The 21,375-nt window shown below is 32.2% G+C and overlaps 1 protein-coding gene across 7 annotated transcripts in view; it reads left to right on the plus strand.

The window, feature by feature from the left end:
- LOC111003800 (peripheral plasma membrane protein CASK) overlaps window positions 1–21,375 on the plus strand; it is a 204,047-nt gene that overhangs the window by 5,393 nt on the left and 177,279 nt on the right. For all 7 annotated transcript variants that reach the window (XM_022274486.2, XM_022274487.2, XM_022274491.2 and 4 more), the window contains 4 exons: window positions 191–313; window positions 1,096–1,270; window positions 1,572–1,693; window positions 3,193–3,387. In XM_022274486.2, coding sequence (XP_022130178.1) covers window positions 191–313; window positions 1,096–1,270; window positions 1,572–1,693; window positions 3,193–3,387 — 615 coding nt within the window. The remainder of the gene's footprint in view (window positions 1–190; window positions 314–1,095; window positions 1,271–1,571; window positions 1,694–3,192; window positions 3,388–21,375) is intronic.

The following is a 21,375-nucleotide window of genomic DNA, read 5'->3' on the forward strand; positions in this document are numbered from 1 at the left end:
AATTGATGCGCCATCTATGTCTTATTGCCGGTACTAATACAAACTTAACCGTTGTTTAAAGCCCTATCTTTGTGTGGGCGCTGGTACTACTACAGATTTTTATTCCATAAAACATAATTTGCTTTATAATAATAAATTCGTATTCTTATTTATTTTTAGTTTGTTGAAATTACTAAATCATATTTCACAGTTTGATGCACCCCTCTGGGAGGACATAAGTGACGCAGCCAAAGATCTTGTTCAACGCATGTTAACTGTTGACCACACTCAGAGGATCAATATACAAGAAGTTCTTAATCATCGGTGGATAAGGGTAACTACTATATATAATATGCTAATGATTGTTTTGTCCTTTGGTTTTTTTGTTACTAAAAGCTAAGGATATCTAATAATAATAATAATAAGTAAGTCATCTGAATTGAAAATGTATTATACAGAGTCATCATTGGAAAAATAAATAGTATCTTATATCTTTAAACGAGCAATTCTTGTATATATATATATATAATTGGAATCTCGGGATCGGCTCCAACGATTTTCATGAAATTTAGTATACGGGGGGTTTAGGGGGCGATAAATCGATCTAGCTAGGAATAAATGACAGAAAATAACAAAAAGGTGGTGTTTGGGTAGTCCCAATTTAAACTGAAAAATGAATCTTCCTGACATCTATTGGCGAATAATAATACTATTTTTTTGTTTAAATTGCTTTAACGACACAACAACACTAAAGCAATTCAGCATATATATTCTATACTGTTCATATTTCATCATTTTATTAGTATGTAATTCGTACTTATATATAATTTCCAAAAACACAATTTATAAAAAAATACAAATACCGAGCAAATCTCGGCCATCCAGGTACTGTTATCTTAACTGTGATGTAAAACGTGATGTATTGAATAGGCCCTACTTTAGTTACAAATATAGGGTATTTGTTAAAGCATTTTTGGGCGTTAATTATGCAGAAGGAAATTAGAATAGGTCAGTTAGAGATCGAACGCACTACCTCAAGTTTAAAATGCCGCCCATCTTCGTACCTACCTATAGTCTGTACAAATTTGTAGATTTCAGTAACTCTTATTCTTATAGGACCGCGACAAGCAAAACCGCATCCACCTTGCAGCCACAGTTGAAGAGCTGAAGAAATTCAACAGTCGCCGACGATTGAGGGCAGCGACTCTCGCTGCTGCATCAGTGGAAGATGAAGAGGAGGAAGAACAGCCGTCGAGAAGACAGGTGCTACTGGAAGAGGCCAATGCAGCAGGTATATTTAAAAAAAATGCGAACCCTCTTGGCCTCAATAAAATCTGTTTCGAAATTAAATTAGTCGAACACTCTGTGATCAGCCTGTTTTTGTTTTGAATCTGTATTTTGTTTGCTCACGATGCCACGGTAATATTATGTCATATATATGACACACGGTATGACACATGATACACGGTAATATTATGTCATATATATGACATAATATTACCGTGACGATGCTTTCCTTCATCGACCCAGTCTTAGTTACGCACATAAAACGTACATTGAAAGTTGCAGTTATATATATGTATTTCTTTCAGCGGTCAATCTGTTAGTTGAATCCCTGGATGATGTGGCTGTACTGCAAGATGGCCCTGTGGTCATGGACCCTGATCTCTTTCATAGCGTCCTCGATGATCTGCAGTTACGCGCTTTGTTAGAGGTATTTAACTTGCACTTGATTAAAGTATTTCTAGTTTTGAAGCTATACTTCTTGTGGCGCGATGGAGAAAAATGATGAGAGTGAATTTTTACGATGCGCGCGCACACCAACATCTGAATTCAACATTGTAAAATTAGGTCTAGGTGGCATGTAAATCGATTACTATGTTCAAGTTGTATATTCTAGTATTTTTATATTTAGAACACGTGTTTCGTAACAGTACAATTAAACAGTGTGAATAAATAAATATTATTTTTGTGTTTTTAAATCAATTTCATATTAGACGGTGATACTATTTACTAATATTTTTTTTATTTAAATAAAATCTTTTTGATTAATTTGAATATTTATCGTTAATCACTAGTGCATTTTTGTTAGTTTTTCCATACGCCAAAGAAGTTTAATTTCTAACGCATGTACATAAGTACACACACTCTTTTTTTTGTTGAAGTGAAACTTCTGCATCGGGGTTAGTTTATTTTACTATATAAATATTTTTCTAGTCCCTACCACAGTTATATAGTATATTTATAATTAAGAGAACGATATTTTATTTAAATAACAAGAGAACGAAATGATTTCCCAAAAATCAATTCAAAATAATTTCATTAAAAATACTAGCAACCAAATTTTTATAGGTAACTTGTTAGATATACAGTCTATTCATAAATATACATAAAGATTTCGTTTTTAGTAAATAACTGATGAGAGCACTAATCCTGCAGCCGTATCTTAGACCATTTATCCAGCGGACCAGACTTGACCGATTTTCTATTGCACCCTTTCTTATTTCTAACACTCTGTTTCTGTTTCTGTAAAGTTGCATATAATAGATAATTTTTCGAAAAATAAGGTCATAAAGAAGTTTCACTTCTTACGTGTGTATATTAGTCCACACACATTTATTTATAGATTTGTCCCGACCTGTGCGCACTGCAATTAACTCTTAACAGCTATTGTAGCACAAGCGTAGAAACTAATAACGTAAAACATTTTACTTTGTTAAAGTTATATTTAAAGGTACTCTGAACGGGTGCTACTTGTGGTGACTGGTCGTACTTGAATTCGTGTATGCGGTGATATTAGTTGTTTATACTACGTATTTGCGTGTTGTTCTCACGAGTATGTAAGTGTGTGCTCCTATTTCACCATGCCTCCTGCTGATAGAGGACAAATCTTTGTTTTTAATTTAATTTTCTATTCTTTATTACTCAATATGTCATATGGAACATGGTGTAGTGGTTGCAGCTCCTTACAAACATTGTGTAAAAAAAAACTTGTCGATTAAAAACAGTGGCGGAGAGTTTATTGCTAGTACTTCTCTTCCGTTCTACGCCCTTGATTTGAAAACTAGCAGTAAATGTAAAATTAAATACATTTAATATTTCTTTTGTTTGATAAGTATACATTGCTACATGAATAAATAAATTTTGAATTTAGAATTTTAGAATTTTCTACTTATCTGTCTGAGACTAAAAACTTTTTCTTATTACAAACAGGTCTATGACCGTATAGCGTGTACGGTAGTAGTCACGAGCGGACGTGCACCCGCAGCCGATGGCCGTGCACGTGCACGCGCCGCGTTGGACGCCGCTTCCCGCCCACGCGCCGCAACCGCTCCCGCCGGCGCTGCACCCGCGACTGCAGCCGCTATACACGAGTTGCGACGGGTGCTGGCTTCTCCATATGTCAAGGTATTGTTACATACGTAGTTTACAAAATTTGAAGACACACTGGTCGAAACTTAATTCGAAGTTTGAGAAGAGAAGTAAATTAAGACAACGTTATAAAAAAATGCAAGAATGAGCTGAATGGAATAAATTAGAGGTAGGACCTCCAACTATTCAAATTCGAGTGAACTCCTCCCTCAAAGGCCGGCAACGCACCTACTACACACTACCCTTGAATGGGTGTGCATTTTTTTTTAGTTAGAGCAGATTTTTCAGGACGATAAGGAATATAAATTTTTCTTGTACGAATGTATCAGTGTACTGAGCGTTGGCAAGCTTATACAAATAAATTATCAAAAGATACGCTTTAATTTGTCATTAAGACTAGTGGAAAAAAGGCCAACAATATTAGGCATACATATCGGAAGAGACAGTAAATTTATATTCAAGTAAAAATTGTAAAAATCCTTGTTAAAACATTTAAACGTTTGTCTTCGTTTATATTTTGTATGCAAAATCTTGGTTTCGTAACAGTAGACATGATGTGAAATTTTCAAACAAAAATCGAAGCCACGTTTGTGAGAGCAATATTAGTCTACTAGTTATAATAGAAACAATACATTTAAGTATCACTATATTATACGTTATTTAAAATATATTTTTATGTAGTTAAACATGTACTTACTAGATGGCGCTAAGTGTAAACATAGAAAAACAAAATAAACATACTTTAACCTATGTATTTTATTCGTAACTCCGCGGCTATGAATTCAAATTTTCACTTTTTGTCACGTTTTAAAGGCTTAAAACTAAAGACTTATTTGATACACATTTATGTCTTTTTACATAAAACGTAGACTAATTATTTTATTTACGATAAGATCCTGCATGTTATTTAAAACGATCCGCTTTTATATATCAAGATTTCGTTGTTTAAATATAATTTAATTTAAATAATAAATAAAATAATTGCAGCTAAGTGCGGAAACGGAGTCCCACTTACATACATACATACATACATACATACATACAAACATACATATATACATACATACAAAATATTGCATTTCTGATTATTGGCGAAACTAAAATTCTTTATACAAATATTTTGTCGTCTTTTCTACGTCAAAGGGGCAAAGCTGCGTTAAAAAGATAAAAAAAAACTTACCTCTCAATTGTATCGGAATTAACATTTTAATTGTCAAAGGCTTTAACGTATCTCAATTTAAAACGTCTCAGGCATTGAATTGCAAGAACAGCAACTTATTATTAATGAGTTCCAGTTGTTACGTCATAATTTATCCCTGTTAAGTTCGTAAAGTGTCAACCCTCTTTAAATTAAGGGTTAGTGGATTCGCCCTAAACAAAATTCCATTGTAATTGGTGATATTATTGTTGTATTGAATCTACGCTCGTAATTCAAAATTATAAGCTATTATGAATTATGGACCTTATATTTGGCCCCGTAAATTGTTTTATTACTATCTGCCTCTTTTCGTTACTCATTAAAAAAATCAAAGTCAGGTAAATGAGTGTTTACTTATAAGAATGTATTTTTTTATGAACAAAGGTCCTAACAAATCTCTATGAAATTTAGTTGTGGCAGTATAAGTCAAAGTCATATATATATAAATTCTCACAACTTGTCGCATCAATAATCAAAGCTCAAAGTCGATTTCATAACAATAGATCGTCTTCACGAAATACTTGCCGCTTCACTATAACGAAATGGCATCAAGTTCGCAGCATTATCTGTATCTGATTGGGTGTTGTGTAACTAGGTTCCAAGTAAATTACAAACTAGTATAGCGAACCTGACTAACTTAAATAACATTAAATATTGAGTTTACGGAACAAAAACAATTAAGCAACATCTTGGTTTTGCTATATGTTAACGTTAATGTCCTATATATGTATACCCTTAAGTGGGGCAGAAGGCGTCCACAGTGAGTCTCCATCGCGTTAGGTCTTGAGCCTCGTATTTCACCTCACTCCAAGTCCTAGTGAAAGAGTTTATGAATTCAGTCCAGTAGATTTTAATTTTTCTTAAATCTTTGATTTATTTTTTTGTTGACGGTAATAAATAACTTGACGACGACACAGTTATCAATACCTTCATTGTGGTATTAATATAATCTTAGATTAGCAATTGTTTAGATTTTTGCCAATGTGACTAATTTAATTATGTCTTTATTGATTTTCGTCAGTCTTTGTATGTAGGTTCAACTGTTTGTGATTTTACTTAAAGGCAAAGTGGGTATTTGCTGTAGTCAGTGTAAAAACGTTTTTATGTATATTAAATCTATTTACGGGCTGCCTGGATATATATATATATTTATACATATATTAATTTATTCTCAAAACCACGTAAAACGTTGGTTATGTCCTCCCTTTTCTCGCAGTTAGATAAGAATTGTCCACTTTGCGTGAAGATTTTGCGGACTAATTCCAAATGGATTTTTTTCCCATTGAAATTGTGAAAGAAAGAAGAAATATATACCATATTTCTTTTTAAGAAGAAATTACTAAGAAATTGTTAACGATACACAGTAAAACATAATCAAAAACTGAAATTCTAATTCCAAATAATAAATGTTCGGATTGTCTATACACTATTCCACTCAAGGCACGTTGTCTATGAAATATCAGTTCAAATTGTCGGTCTTATATTCTTTCATTAGGTAGCATAATAGCTTAGGGAGATTTATTGCTTCATATCTTTGCTTAACATTTATCACAATGTTGCAAGGGTCGAGAAATTAAATTAAACTTACTGTCGTAACACTACCAATTTCTGATTCGGCTCACATACAAGAGTTTGTCCTGAATCTTTGTAAATAAAGGCTGGCATTAAAGTGAAATTTTATTTTATATATGCCTTTGTCTCGAGGTAGGCAGAGATTTCGGATCACAACTTGCTACGTTCACTTTCATGACATTCATGATGCATGTTCGTCGGTAATTTTGACCTGTCCTTGAGACTTAGGACGTACCTACCTGCCTCTCACTATGGACGATTGCCTTTTATATTCTTCTCGTAAAGCACTTCTCATTCATCCGTTGTAAATAGTCAAAACAAATCAGTATTCCCTTTCGTATCCTTATTAGTCTGTTCTTTATTTATACCGCACTGCTAAAAACGCAAGGAAAGAGCGTCCCAATTCTCTCAAAATAAAGCCGGCAACGCGCTTCCTGGCATTGCATAGGCGGCGGGGTATCAGAGGAGTCTGACTCAAATGTAACATTTCAATTGTTATAACGTTTCATACTTTCCCACTTTCAATGGGAAAAAATCCACGTGAAATTAGTCCGCGAAATCTTCACGCAAAGTGGACAATTCTTATCTACCTAACTGCGAGAAAAAGGAGGGCATAACCAATACATACGCTATACGTGGTTTTAAGAATAAATTAATATATGTATGTATAAATAAACATATATCCTGGCAACCCGTAAATAGATTAAAAATACATAAAAACGGTTTTTTTATTTTATTATTTTCAAATTTTTATTTTATATCGCCTAGTTAGAATGACTACAGCAAAAACTACTTTGCCTTTAAGTTAAATCATAAACAGTTCAACATACGTACAAAGACTGACTAAAATCATTAAAGACGTAATTAAATTAGTCAAAGTGGAAAAAATCTAAACAATTGCTAATCTGAGATTATATTAAAACCACTAATACCACAATCTAAAAAACTAAATTCAATTATACGAATATTACCGCAGAGAACGATTCGGTGGTTTGATATACATTTTTTAATAATAAATAGAAGGTAAGCTCAAGATATGAACTACGGGATGGAGACTCGCTGTGGACGCCCTCTGCCCCACCTAGGGGCTATGACATAAAGAGAGGGAAGAGAGAAGAAGCTCAAGATATCGACTCGTCTAGCTTTTTCCAAGTTTTAGCAAACGAACAGCAATTCTTTGTTATATATATTCAGGTACAACACAAGATAAAACTACGCGGACAATGATAATCTCGTTGTAAAATATTTATTCTCTCGTTTTCTCGTAAAAGAAAAAAACTTAATTCAGCACGGAGTCTGTCACACTGTGGAATATTCAAGAGATGGCGCAAAAACTTCAGTAACTGTCACATACAGTGGTCTCGTTGAGTGTTCGTGAAAAATGAATACGTTCGGTATAACTTTGTTTTATGCACTAGGATCGTAATTACGTTCTCATACTTTATGCAAATCGAGTAATGTACTTATGTATTGATGGAATTTTCGTTATTATAGAAAATGCGGTATGGACTAGTTTCATAAACTTAAATCATATGACTATAGTCATACGGATTACGTTACGTTTACGGGAGAAATATAATGAATATAATCAATATGATGGTATATTAATAGCTAGACTTTTTATTTTATTGTTTTTGTGTACTAAGCAAACGGGCAATAGGCTTATCATCACGGTGCCAATAGGCTCGCACGTTCGTTGCCGGCATAAAATGAATAAATAAACAAACAAATAAAATAACTGTGTCTCACGTTAAAGTCCCGTAATAGGTATGTTGAACTTTATATAGAAAGAATAGAATAACTTTTCAAACTACATTTGTGTTTGATTTATGCTCGAAAATACGGACTTCAATGATCAAGAGAGTTTATTATTGATATTGTCTCGGCTCTTATAAAGCTGAGATATGCATTCGTTTTCAAAAATTTGTGTGTATTATTCTCTCGATAAGATCATAAACTTATTTATTTATTTAATTATTGGTAATCTTACAGCTTATATACATATACAACAAAACACTAAGACAATACAGAATGCCATATCTAAAAATATATTTGAAACAGAAAGCAAGTACAGTAAACTGAAATGTAACATTTCAAACACCAAATAATACTTCATATTTCAAATTACTACTCCAAAAAAAATCAGAGTCTTCCCGCCTCCTCAAATACTTCCTCACATCCTGATTATTGGTGTCATAGATAAAACCGGAAACATTAGCGAATTACGTTCACAATTCAAGTTTGTACGAGGCAAGGAACAATTTTGTGTATCTTGTCGCATAAACTTATTTAAAACCTCGAAAAGCAGATTGCGTTTACCTACATATTTATAAAAGGCCCACTCATTTATACCCTATTCAGACTACAAACCGCGGTAAGGCTATTATTAGGCCTTCAAAAACCATACACCATATTAGCATTGCAAATTTTTAATTGCCTCTTGCGTTGAAACCAACGCTGATTAATTTAAAACTCGCTTAAAATTCGTTGGGCACCGACCTCTGATAGGGATTTTTTTGCAGAATTAGCGCATAATCCTGAACGTCCACTCGTTAATCAGACTAATGACTTGACCTAACGTGGTTTTAACGTGTGATAACTGGCGTCAAAGATAAAATACGGATTGAGTTGCGTAAATTTCCTTTGGTTTTGAACTGAAATCTGGAACCTTGTTATTCCTTTAAACAGTTTCTTTATTTTCATATACATCATGATAGCTATACGTAGTTTGAAGTATTGCTTACTACTTCAAACTACATATAGCTATCTACGTATTGCTACTTTTGAAGTATTGATTTTGTATTTATACATACTCTTAGTTAACTCTGAATAAGGAAAATTCTTAATAAATAAAATCTTGAATAAATGTATGTGATGCACATTCTTTATGAAGCTGGTTGGTAGCCGTACTGGTCTAAGATAGTTGCGCATTCACGTCCAAACTGAAATAACCTATCTCAATCCATTTTTGATCATCTGACATAGACATCTTAATCGAAAAAAAATGTACTTGATTTGGTTGTAAAGAGCGAAGAGATTGCATTCTATCCGTCGACAAAAAATTATTGTCTTCGTAGGGCTTGGTTATTGGGATGCAGATAGGAATCGATCGACTGTCACGGTCTGATCTCAGACGGTTTTCAATCTAAGATTGTGGATTAAATATTTGGTACGGGCGTCAGGTGACTGCATAAGGCCTTACAGTATATCAGTACATGTCCTTCTAACCTTTAGTCCAAGCAAAAGCTGCTAAAATTATAAAAGATTATTTGAACGTTCATTTTGCGCAGTTTTCATTCAGTTTTCAATTTCAGTCTAGTGTTTGTCAAAATGGATAATAGATGCTTTTGAATGGAATCGACTCGCAAATCTAATTTAATTGGATCGTTTTCCGTGGTCGTTAGTTTGAATTGTATTTAGTAGGGTTTCGCCAGAATATAAGGCAATGATGTTTTCGTCTCGTACACGTAATGTTTTAGTAACTGAAACATTGTTAGACGAGTATTGAAACTGTCCACAATATATTTTAGTTTCTATAAGATTAATTAACACTTACTCATACTTAAGAGTAAACCGCCATGTCTTTGATTTAAAAATTCATTTGTTACTTAGGCAAAAGTAATGTTGGCCTAGTGGAATGGAATTTCTTTCTATGTGCGCATTTAACATTTGCTCGAACGGTGAAGAAAAACATCGTGAGGAAACCGATATGTCTTAGACTCAAAAAAGTCGAGGACGTGTGTCATGCACTGGAGGCTGATCACCTACTTGCCTATTAGATTTAAAAAATGAGCATGAAACAGATTCAGAAATCTGAGGCCAAGACCTAAAGAGGTTGTAGCGCTTCTGATTTTTTTGTTACTTAGGCTTCATGCCCGATTACGGGACTTCTTCATATTACATGAATTTCATGTGAACGGACCCATGTACATATATTACAATAAAATGTACATTTTATTTTAATAATAATAAAACTTAGTACTAAGTCATAGTAAAATTAATTTACGGAGTACATATTAGGTATCATTAATATTAACTTCTTACTTAGGTAAATTAGAACTCTATTCAAAATAATATGGATATACATAAAAATAATGCTACAATAAATCGTTGTAATACTCTTTGGTGGAATACGACAATTTCATGTTTCAGTCGCTTCAGGTGAAACAAATGATGAACATCTGCGACCCGAAACGAAAAGCTCTCGAAAAATAGAAAATCACAAACGCTCTTCATATTTGACGATTTCCCTGTTTTCAGTACCGCGAATGCAGTAAAAGTGAAAATGGAATTTTATAATGATCACCATGTACTTATATTACTAAAATAAGTTCTAAAACGAATGTCCGAATGGACAAATTGTATTGGAATAAATTTGATTATATTTACATAAAACGCTATACAAAGTCGATTCTCATACTGCATTCAGTATTTAAGTCTACTTAATAAATCAGTACGTACATTTGTTTCGAGTATAGTAATTTGTATTAGTATATACAAATTAAATTCCGGTATAATAGGCGACAGGGTAAATGCAATTAGGGCTCACTAACCGAACAATATGGGCCATGTCTCAGTTGATTCAATTTTAAACTTAGCATGCGGTTAACTAGCTTAGTGTATATACGAAAATTATATTTCGTTGGAAGAACTTATCACTTATTGTCATAATACTGATGATTATATTATAAAATATTATTTTTATCGCTAACTAATTCGTGTGTTTCCTAATTTTAATTAAAATCAAGGTTGTAGTTAACGACTTAGGGATTTTATTGATTTATATGCAAATGTTTTATTTTAAAACAATAGCTACGGAAGTAACGGTAAAACAAATAAAATATTAATATAAAATTTAGGCTAAAATAAAAATACTGTTAATTTTACTTAAAACGCAAATTTGTTGTGTATTCCGTTTTTTACTTTTGTGAATAATGTAATTGTCTATATATTTAAGAATAAGGCAATAAAAAAAAATGATTTACTATATTAGAAAACTTATTGTGTATAATTCTAATTCAAATTATATTGCGTCACTTAAAACGTATTAAACAAGTTCTCAATAAAAACACCTGAACCTGAAGATATTCTGTTCATGTTTATCACAACATTCCAGGCTACTGAAATTTAACCTAGATTGGTCTATGAATTGAATCAGTTCCGTTTTCAACCAATATTGAGGATATTGTACGATATACCTTTATTGACCCCTAATTTGGTCTATCTTGGAAAGGACTCCGGTAATATCGGGAAGTGTTGAGTGAATTTGAGATTGTAACGAAACTTAATACTTTACAAGTAATATTTAATATTTTACAGAAAATTATACGTGTATATTGTAAGACAATTTGTAAAAGGTTCAAGCACTGAGTGGTCTATTGAATTATTTATAAAATTAATTTATAAGGATCAATGTTGGCCTAGTGCCATCAGCGTTTGACTCTCATCCCTGAGGTCGTAGATTCGATCCCCGGCTGTGCATCAAGGGACTTTCTTTCTATGTGCGCATTTGACATTCGCTTGAAAGGTGAACCGGTAAACCGGTCTGCCTTAGAACCAAAAAGTCGAGGGAATTTTAGGTGATCAGCTTTCTTTACCTCCACACAGAAAGCTGATCACCTAAAATTCTACCCAAAAAGCTTTAAGCGCCATTGTTTTTATTTAATTTATAACAAAACTAAAGCAACAAAGAAATTATACCTTGTTATTATTTGTAGTCAGTCAGTAAATACTAAGCTTCGTTACCGGATGATACTTGGATGACCGTTATTTATCTTAAAAGTCCTTACCTAAAGTAACATTTAAAATAAAAAAAATGACGGAATTAACACCCTTTTAATTTCCAGTTATTATATGAATAATCAATTATGTCTAATTCTAAATTAAAATTGACACTCAAATATGTACTTTACAGCACGATCACGATATTTCGGTGATCAGTCAGCAACTTTTTTTTTAATTTTATTCTACCGATTATTATATTATTATTTATCTGAAATACGCGTGTTCTTTGTATTGCTTTACTTAAAGGGAAAGTTAATTATTAAATTTCGTGTTAATGTTAAAATGTGAAGCGAACTTCCAGAGTGAATGAAATGGTTTTAATAATCTGTTCTTAATTGAAATACGAGTAAACTTATAAAGTTCACTGGAACAGTGGTTCCAATAAATCTAGTATGCGGAATATAACGATGTGACATTGGTATTTTTAAAAGCAAGAAGTTGACTCACTTTCTGCGTCTGACTCACAATTTTTGGTTTAATCTCCTTCAAAAAAAATCCACCATCAGAGCCAGTGTTTGATTACACGATTAACACATACCTAAATATGTAAATACATTTGTATACGCATTTTATATTTATAAGTTGCAAACGCGTGAGAATACAAAGATCCCTAATCAATTACCTCTCTCAGCACTGACTCGATTGTTCGATTGAAACAAATAACCGAACATTTATTGTTTCACAGCAATTAAGATTTTATAGGGCAGTGTTTACGTACATTTTTCACGTCCCAGAATTCTAAAAGCTAATTAGAATTTTCGCTAGGTTGCGTTATAACTGGAATGTATATTTTAAAATTAAATTTTAACGTGAATACTAAAAGCTGTAATGACCGTGTTATAACTAGAACTCGTGCTTGATAGTTTCAACGAATATATTTCTTATATTTTTACACCATAGACATATACGAGTATGGGTTATAGATTCACAATTTGGATTAATAAGATGCGGTATATATTTACTTATTCCTTAATAGGTTTCGTACGAGTTCAGTCAGTCGTTCGATAGTAGGACAGATAGAACTGTCTTTGAACATAGCTTTAACACATTTAAAGAAAACACTTATTATTTTTATATAATTTATTTTAATTATTATTTAATATAATTTATTCATCGTTTCGCGTGCTTTACAACGTGCGTGGTCACGGTGAATGAAGAAAATAAATGAGTTTGTCATATGTTTTTGATTATTAAATGAAAAATAACAGTTGATCGTAGAGGAGTAAAAATAATTGTATGTATTTCGTATCATAAAAAATAAAAACAAAAAAAATCGTCATCATAATAAGAAATAAATTAGGCGTGGACCGCTGTTAACATTTAGGATTATATCTAAAAATAGATTGTAGACAAAATTTCACAAAAATCGTTCCAGCTAATTCAGAGATTCTCTCTCTCTCTTTAGTCGGCAGCTCATTTCTGAGCGTCGTGGTCAGCAACGAGAGATTCAAGATCAGTTTAATCACAAACATCGTGACACAAGAATTTTGTCCTAGATTATTATAATAGGTAGGAGTCGTCAACTGTCAAAATGACAGTCTTATTAGAAATGAGAATAATAACTAAATATGTTGCTTTTGTAGTCTTTATTGACGTATCAATAAATTGCTCCAGTTCTTAAAGATTTCGAATGGTCAGTTGTAAATCGTAACTTATTTTGGCGGCGTCGCATTTGTTTCACTTAGTTCTCCAAGCTCGTAGATGGTCCTGGATTATGTCTGTAAATACTGTGATTTTTATGTGTCCACCGTTCTTACTGGGATTTCAAGATTTACGATTCACTGAAACATATAGCATTGAGCCTTTTTTAAATATTTTCCTTTTCTTTCTTGTGTTACAATCGGGTGGTGCGATTGTATCAGTGACCGATTGGTTTGGGAGCTGAGAAGTATTTTTTATTTACGCTCACATATATTAAGAATTATACTCTCTTACAAGTCAACTGTGGACGGTGAAGTCGGGTTCAGTAGGCCTTGTCGGACCAAATATAGGTCCTAGAGAAGGTTCAAGTAGGTATACCATTATGAATAATTTAACATTTGCTCGAAGGAAATCATCGTGAGGAAACCAGCTTCTCCAACCCAAAATGTCGACGGGATGCGTGGCACAAGAGGCTGATAACCTATTTGTGTATTAGATTGATGATCATGAAACAGATTCAGAAATCTGAGGCCAAGGCCAAAAGGTTATAGCGCCACTGATTTATTTTATATCAGTTAAGTAAGCGATGGTAACCTATTTGCAAAGCGTGTTCTTCAGTCTGGCTGTGCATCAATTGGCTTTTCTATATAAAAATTAGATTGAAAAGAAACGGCTTAGAACAAAAAAAAAGGTATCTGGCATCAAAATTTTATCACCTTTAATATAGTTGATAATGTCCTCGTCTGTTTCAAATTATATGTAACAAAGAATCATTCACTTACCTACGTTTATATATAAATTAAGTAAACGTTTACCATATATTCGAGGCATTATAGTTGTATGTTCGACCCCTTCAGTGAACAAGTAAGTTACTGGGGTTGAAGCTTGAAAATCGAATGGAAATCTTTGATGTCAACGCTGCAAGTCGTAATTCAACGTTACAACGATTTGTTGTGGTATACTAAATGAAGTGAACTTCAGCCAACTGGATCGATATTGATAACTTTATGGCGTCTTTGTATGCAATACATGATAAATTTATGTATTTATATATTCATTCTAAAACAATGTGTAAGCCTTGAAATACGAGAAAGTATGACATCACAAATTTAACACACTTACACATACACATCAATTACATTAGAACATACGCAAAATATCAAAGGGAAAAACTGAACAAACAGCCAACCACAAAATAAACAAAAAATAATAAAACAAAACAAAACAATAATAATAAAACCTAAAAAAAAATTAATTATAACTAAACTAAGCCCTAGGCCAGTTAAGACAACAGAATTTTAGTAATTATTATTATTGATGTTAAATTTATAATCCATGCAACCCTATATGGGTCTTCGCCTCAGATTACATCCGTTTCTTTAGTCATTTTAATTTCATAGACAAGTAGATGATCAGCCTTCTATTTGACTATTGCAGTCGATTTAAGAAAGACATACTTGTTTCTTCATAAAGTTAATATATACAGAAATAGATTGGTGCACTGCCGGAGGTAGAAGCTACGATATCAGATATGCAAGTCGCTTTAGACAAAGGAAATATGTTTTATTCACATATATAAAAACGCAATTTATTTAACGATACCGCAGAATAAGAAACTCTAGAACAAACCTATAGTCTGGCATAGGTAAGAAACGGTATGTAGATTAAATAGGCTTTTAAGCTTTTTAATAGTGAAACATAAATACGGTCGGTTATCTGTGGTACCTCCGTCTGTGTACGACACCAATTTATTAAAGCGAACGCCTCTGCGCCACGGGTTTTAGCCGCCCGTATTTTACAAGTCTAGATATTTCGCTCACATCGCATAAGGGGTTGCCTTACATAAATACTTGCGTTTACTATAAATATATCAATTATGCTACAAGTTATTTCAAATTTAGAATATATAAATAAATTAGAAATTAAAAAAAAAACTGAAAATATAAATTTTATATGATTCTGAATTTTTGCTTACTGTTCCGAGAAACTTGCAATCTACAACAATCTCGATATCACAAGATCGCGCTGCTTTAAATTGCTTTCTCCACTATTGATTCCATAACATGATTAGAAAAGGTAAACTCGCCGAACTGTTATTTTTTTTAACTAGAGCTCCTTTAGTTCCTAGGAGCAGTGGACCGTTCCCAAATTTCCTTCAACTTAAAAAAATCCTTAAACCTTTTTTGGCTAACTTGTAATTTTACATCCGACAATACAATGGGTATTGGCAAATGTCGCCTTCCTTTAAAATATAGTGTCTGCGGATTCCCTGAAAGCACCATGAAACTGTCCATGGCCTACTGCCAGAATCAGTTACGCAACACTCTCATACCCTTTGGTAATTTTATCCATATTTATAGAAAATGTCGATATTGCAACTTACAATAGCGTACATAATAAATTTTTGCTATTCGTAGAATGCCATAGGATTTTATTAATTTGGTTTATTATGTATTAGCGCCTTGTAAGTTTCGATTCTAATAAATAATTCCAGAACATTCTATTCTAATGAGTGAAGAAAAAAATCAGTGGCGCTGCAACCTTCTTATGTCTCGGCCTCAGACTTCTGAATCTGTTTCATGCCTCCAATTCCATTCCAATCTCCATTCTCCAATGTCTGATACACGTCTTCGACATTTTGGTTCTAAGACATGTCGGTTTCTTCTCGATGTTTTCCTTCACCGTTCGAGCGAATGTTAAATGTGCGCATGGAAAGAAATTCCATTTGGTGCATAGCCGGGGATCGAACCTACGACCTCGGGGATGAGAGTCGCACGCTGAAGCAACTTGCCAACACTGCTCAAGTACGCAGAATTAATTTTTTATTTTAGTCAAAAGGTTTCATATCAACGTATTGACTTTTCATGTTAAATGGAGATAAATTTATTTATTTATAAGTTCTAAAATAGCACAATTTTTTTAATGATATCACAAATTTTGCAAACATACACATATTTTCTAATAATAAACATATATATAACAGCATAAACAAGCTAGCGAGAAAATAATTAAACAAACAACTACAAAAAAAAAAAATGCTAAAAAGTAATAATACCTAAGTTAAAAATATTAAATAATAATAACTAAAACCTAATTAAGAACATGATAAACAAATTTGCGGCAATACTTTGATGTACGAGTAGATTTATTTTTATTTGTTACAAATAAATATTTAGTTATATACAGTTAATTCTTGCTGAATCAAATTAGAAAATACTAGTTCATTTTAACAGAGACATATTGACTTCAGTCCACTGAAATATTCGTTTTAAAAATGTAATGCATATTTTGAATTTACAGTTACATTGACAAAGTCATGTCTGGAATGTAGAATATCTCTCACGTTAGGTGCCGAGCGGTGTTTCGTAGAACCAACAAAATGTGCTTTATTTTTCGCATTACTTTTAGTACCTACAAGGTTCTGTTCAGTGAAATGCTGTCTGGATATACAGAATACAATTTGAACGTTTGTAGTGTTTTATTACATTAAATCTAACAAACAGAACTAAGTAATTTGAAAAAATAAAGATTTTATATCTTTAATGTTCAAAAGTCAATTTTATGGTTCGACTGTAAACGGCTGGAGACGAAGTATTTCAATTGTTGAATCTGTTTGAATCGTCAGAAATTTAGATCACGCCCCTACGTGACTGTCTGATGCGCATTTTAATCTTTTCGATCAGTGACTTCTACACGCCCTTAACTACATTGAAGAAGATACGTGAAGCATAATAATCATTTTAGTTGTAAACATGAGTCCAGTAAAGTTGAGAGCTGACTACTCGCACGTGATCATTATGGACAAAACTCGATAAAAGGCCAATAGAGATCTCCGGGCACTTGACATGGACCATGCTTCGGAAAGAAAGGTTTCATCAAAGTGCTCACGCAAGCGTCGTAGTTGCCCATCTAATGTTACGGTAGCTAGTTGAATAGATTTATATGCATTTAAATAGACACGATTGATACTAGAAGCTTGCTGGTATATGAATTCTTATCGTGCGTACATTCGTTTACCATAGAACGTGATAAGGTAGCAAAAAGTAAAGTAAGTAGTATTCTTTCCTTTAAAACTTTTAACATAATTTACGTTATACAATTTCAATTTCCGCAATTAATCAAAATTTATACAACAATTAACAACGTAGTTAACATCGAGTAGATAGTAATAATAAAATTTTCTACTGGACTATTCTTACTACGAATGTAAGACATTTAACGACTATTTCTTTGCTTTAGCAGTACAGGAGCTTTAACAAGTATTTATTTGGTTTTCTGTGAGCACGTATGCTAAATTAAAATATGTAACTAAAAGAACTGCGATTGTAGAAATCTTTGTAGTTCAAACAAAGTCGAACATCTCAACTATCAATTATACATTCATATTATTATTTAAGCATCCTATTAATTAAATGTATAGCTCCATTATTTCGTTATAAGTCGATACAGTGAAGGTTATTATATTATTTCTCCATTATTTAAACATGTCCCTAACCCAGAAAAAAACTTTCAAAGATTCGGTTATTATTCGGTCATAACGTATCAAAAAAACAAAATCAACTTTATCTAACAACTGTTGACGTTATTATGATTATGTTTAGAAATAAAAAAAATCCCTATTCTCTGTAGCCATTGAAAAACATTTTTGAGAAGTCGAAAAGTGAACAAAACTGACTTTTGCATTAAAGTGAACGTAAAACCCGCACAGCCTGCGGCACTTTGGTGCTTTATCTTGCTTATCGATCTTGTAGCTTCTAGATGTCTCTTAAATGACAAAAGCTCCATATAAATCAATGTTCTACCAGTATTGTTCAGGTGGTTGAAAGGACATATATTAATATCTGTATTCTTGATTGTATGCTATAAACTAATAATAATATATGAAATAAATATCAAAAGAAGTTAATAATACTTTAAAATACATACCTTGCCTAAAGGGACTCCTTTTAATAATATATTTTAGTTGGTTATTATATAAGAATATAAAGACTATAACATGCAAATGTTTAGTACGTTTATAATTACTTTAATATATTTTTAACAACTGCAACTAGAAATAGCTAAGTAATAATAGTACATAGTTTTGATTGTATTTATTAAAAATTACAATTATATTTATGATTAAGTACTTTAAGATAACGGTGGTTGAAAATTGATCATGAATTGATAAAAATTGGATTTTAAAAGATACAAATGTTTTTAGCTTCCAAGTGACGCAGATATTAGTTGTGTGTTATGTTATTTAGTGACACAATTCACTTTATTTTCTAAATAGATGAGAAAATTTACAAATAATATTTTGTAATTAGACTGATGTCGTAAAAGCCAGTTTTTATTGTAACCATACAAATATAGAAAAGTTTTTGACCTAATTTTACGCAGACAACGTAGGTATTTTATTTAGCAATATACGAGCCAAGGCTAAACATTTCTGCTTACTCGGGTTTTTCTTATTATTAGCGCCGCGACATCAAAATCCGAATTGTATGTTCATCAACACTTACATAGCAAATATAATGCTATTATGTTGACATTTTTAATTACGTTTTTACCAAAGGGTATTTGGGACTAGAATCCCTCTAAGATCAACCTAGTTGACATCAACTCGGGACAAAGCAGAGCGAATCTCGCGCACCTAAGTTTCCATATAATACTAGCTGAACTGGGAAACGTTCTTTTACCATGTATATCATTTATAATAAAAAATAGAGGTTGATTGTACAGGGTTGAAAATTCAGGGTTATATATGTATTTACTAATGCTGTGACATAAAAAAAATAATTTTTGTTTTATCTAAAATTGAAAAAAAATAGGGGTGGATTACCCTTAACATGTAGGAGGATGAAAAATAGATGTTCCGATTCTCAGACGTACTCAATATGCACACAAAATTTCATGAGAATCGGGAAAGCCGTTTCAGAGGAGTTTAACCACAAACACCGCGACACGAGAATTTTATATATAAGATACATTTTAAAATCCCTAACATAAATTACTCGTGCATTTTATTCACCTATAACCAGTTGACGGCTTCAAGTGACTTTTCATGTCACCACTCAACTCATATCCGCAAAATACCACGACGAAATTGGCTGCTGCCTTATAACATTATTAGCTTATACTGGATACACCTATCCTTTGAGGATTATGGTAACATGAAGCAAATATGAGATTTCGATATTGATTTAATAATACCGCGTCTAGCAAAGGTACGGTTGGGTCAAAGGCATAGCGCTAAGAAATGTAGCCGATACCTGTATGAATATAAATTGAAGGTTCACTCAGGTGTATTTGTTGTATTAATAGTTTCTCATGTTTTGGACAACCGATTTATTTGTTCTTCTGAGGGATGATATTTTTTGAAGATTTTATGTTAGTCATAGAAATAAGTTTATGTGACTACTGTTATTAGGAAAAGAAAAAGCGTTACCCATTAACACTAATTAACTTAATTTCTAGTTAAATGCAACATACGTTAGTTTAATTTTGTTGATATTTATATTTCACCATGCCTACTAAATATGAGACAAATCTATGTTTTATTTATTCGTTTATATTTTTTTACTATTATTTGTTAATTACTTAAAGATGTCACGTGGAACATTGTCTAATGTTGGCAGTTCCAACGTAGAGTTCATTGCCAGTTCTTTTCGTTCATTCCTTACGAACGTTCCGAACGACCTTGATTTGAGAACTGGAAGTAAATATAAAATTAGTTATTTATTTATTTCGTAAAATTAGAAGGAATTAAAATGTATTTCTTTATTGACGTTCATACCTGATTTTGAATTTGAATTGTTATTATTATTTATAATTTCAATAAAACATGTATATTCAATATTTACCTAACATACATAAGTTAATATTATGGTATTTATTTATATGATAAAATTATACCGTTGAAATTCTAGCATATTTGATTTCACAAAACACTATTCATATTTAAATTATTTTAATATTCCGTATCGTAGATGTATCATAGATTATTTACTACTAGCTGAACTGGCAAACGTCGTTTTGCCATGTATATCATTTATGGCTATTGTGCCTCACTCGACATAGATAGGTATAGTGTGTCGCCGACTTTTTTGTAGATATTTATAAGATCTACAATTACTTAAAACATTTTATGGTTCTATCTTTAATAGTTTAGGCAGGGTACGCAAAATAAGTAACTTTTCTGGTTGATTTTTTACACCTTGTGTCCGAAAAACCCTAATATCTTACGGAATCCTATTTTTGTTCAAAATGAAATATAGCCTATGTCACTCAGGAATGATGTAGCTTTCCAACAGTGAAAGAATTTTTCAAATCTGCCAAGTAGTTTCGGAGCCTATTCAATTCATACAAACAAACAAACAAAAAATCAAACCTTTCCTCTTTATAATATTAGTATAGATAACCGAACTAGTTTTGCTTATTCAGTCTTCATCTCAATTATGAACACAGTACATAGGTAAGAAGATTGTAGGTTTCTCTAGACAAAGGTTAATAAGGTGTGCGTTTATCTAATGTATATAGATACAAACTCGCCATAATTTTCATAAAAATAACAATGAGTTTTATTATAAATTTCTTGTATTAAAAATACAATTTACCTTGTTGTATTAAGTAAATAGCAAGAGAATATTGTATAAGAATAGCATCTACGGCAGTACTCGGAAGTACTCGAAATGAATTCTTATTAAGGTTTCATTTAAAATTTAAATATATCAATATATTATGGATAGGAAATATTATTTTGCAAAAAGTCAAGTAACTTTTCTCGTATGTGTATCGAGATTAGTAGGATTTAATATCAATTAAATCTATATATATAAAAGAAAGTC

The sequence above is a fragment of the Pieris rapae genome, chromosome 17, assembly GCF_905147795.1.
Source record: "Pieris rapae chromosome 17, ilPieRapa1.1, whole genome shotgun sequence".
In the NCBI taxonomy this organism is placed as follows: Eukaryota; Metazoa; Arthropoda; class Insecta; order Lepidoptera; family Pieridae; genus Pieris; species Pieris rapae.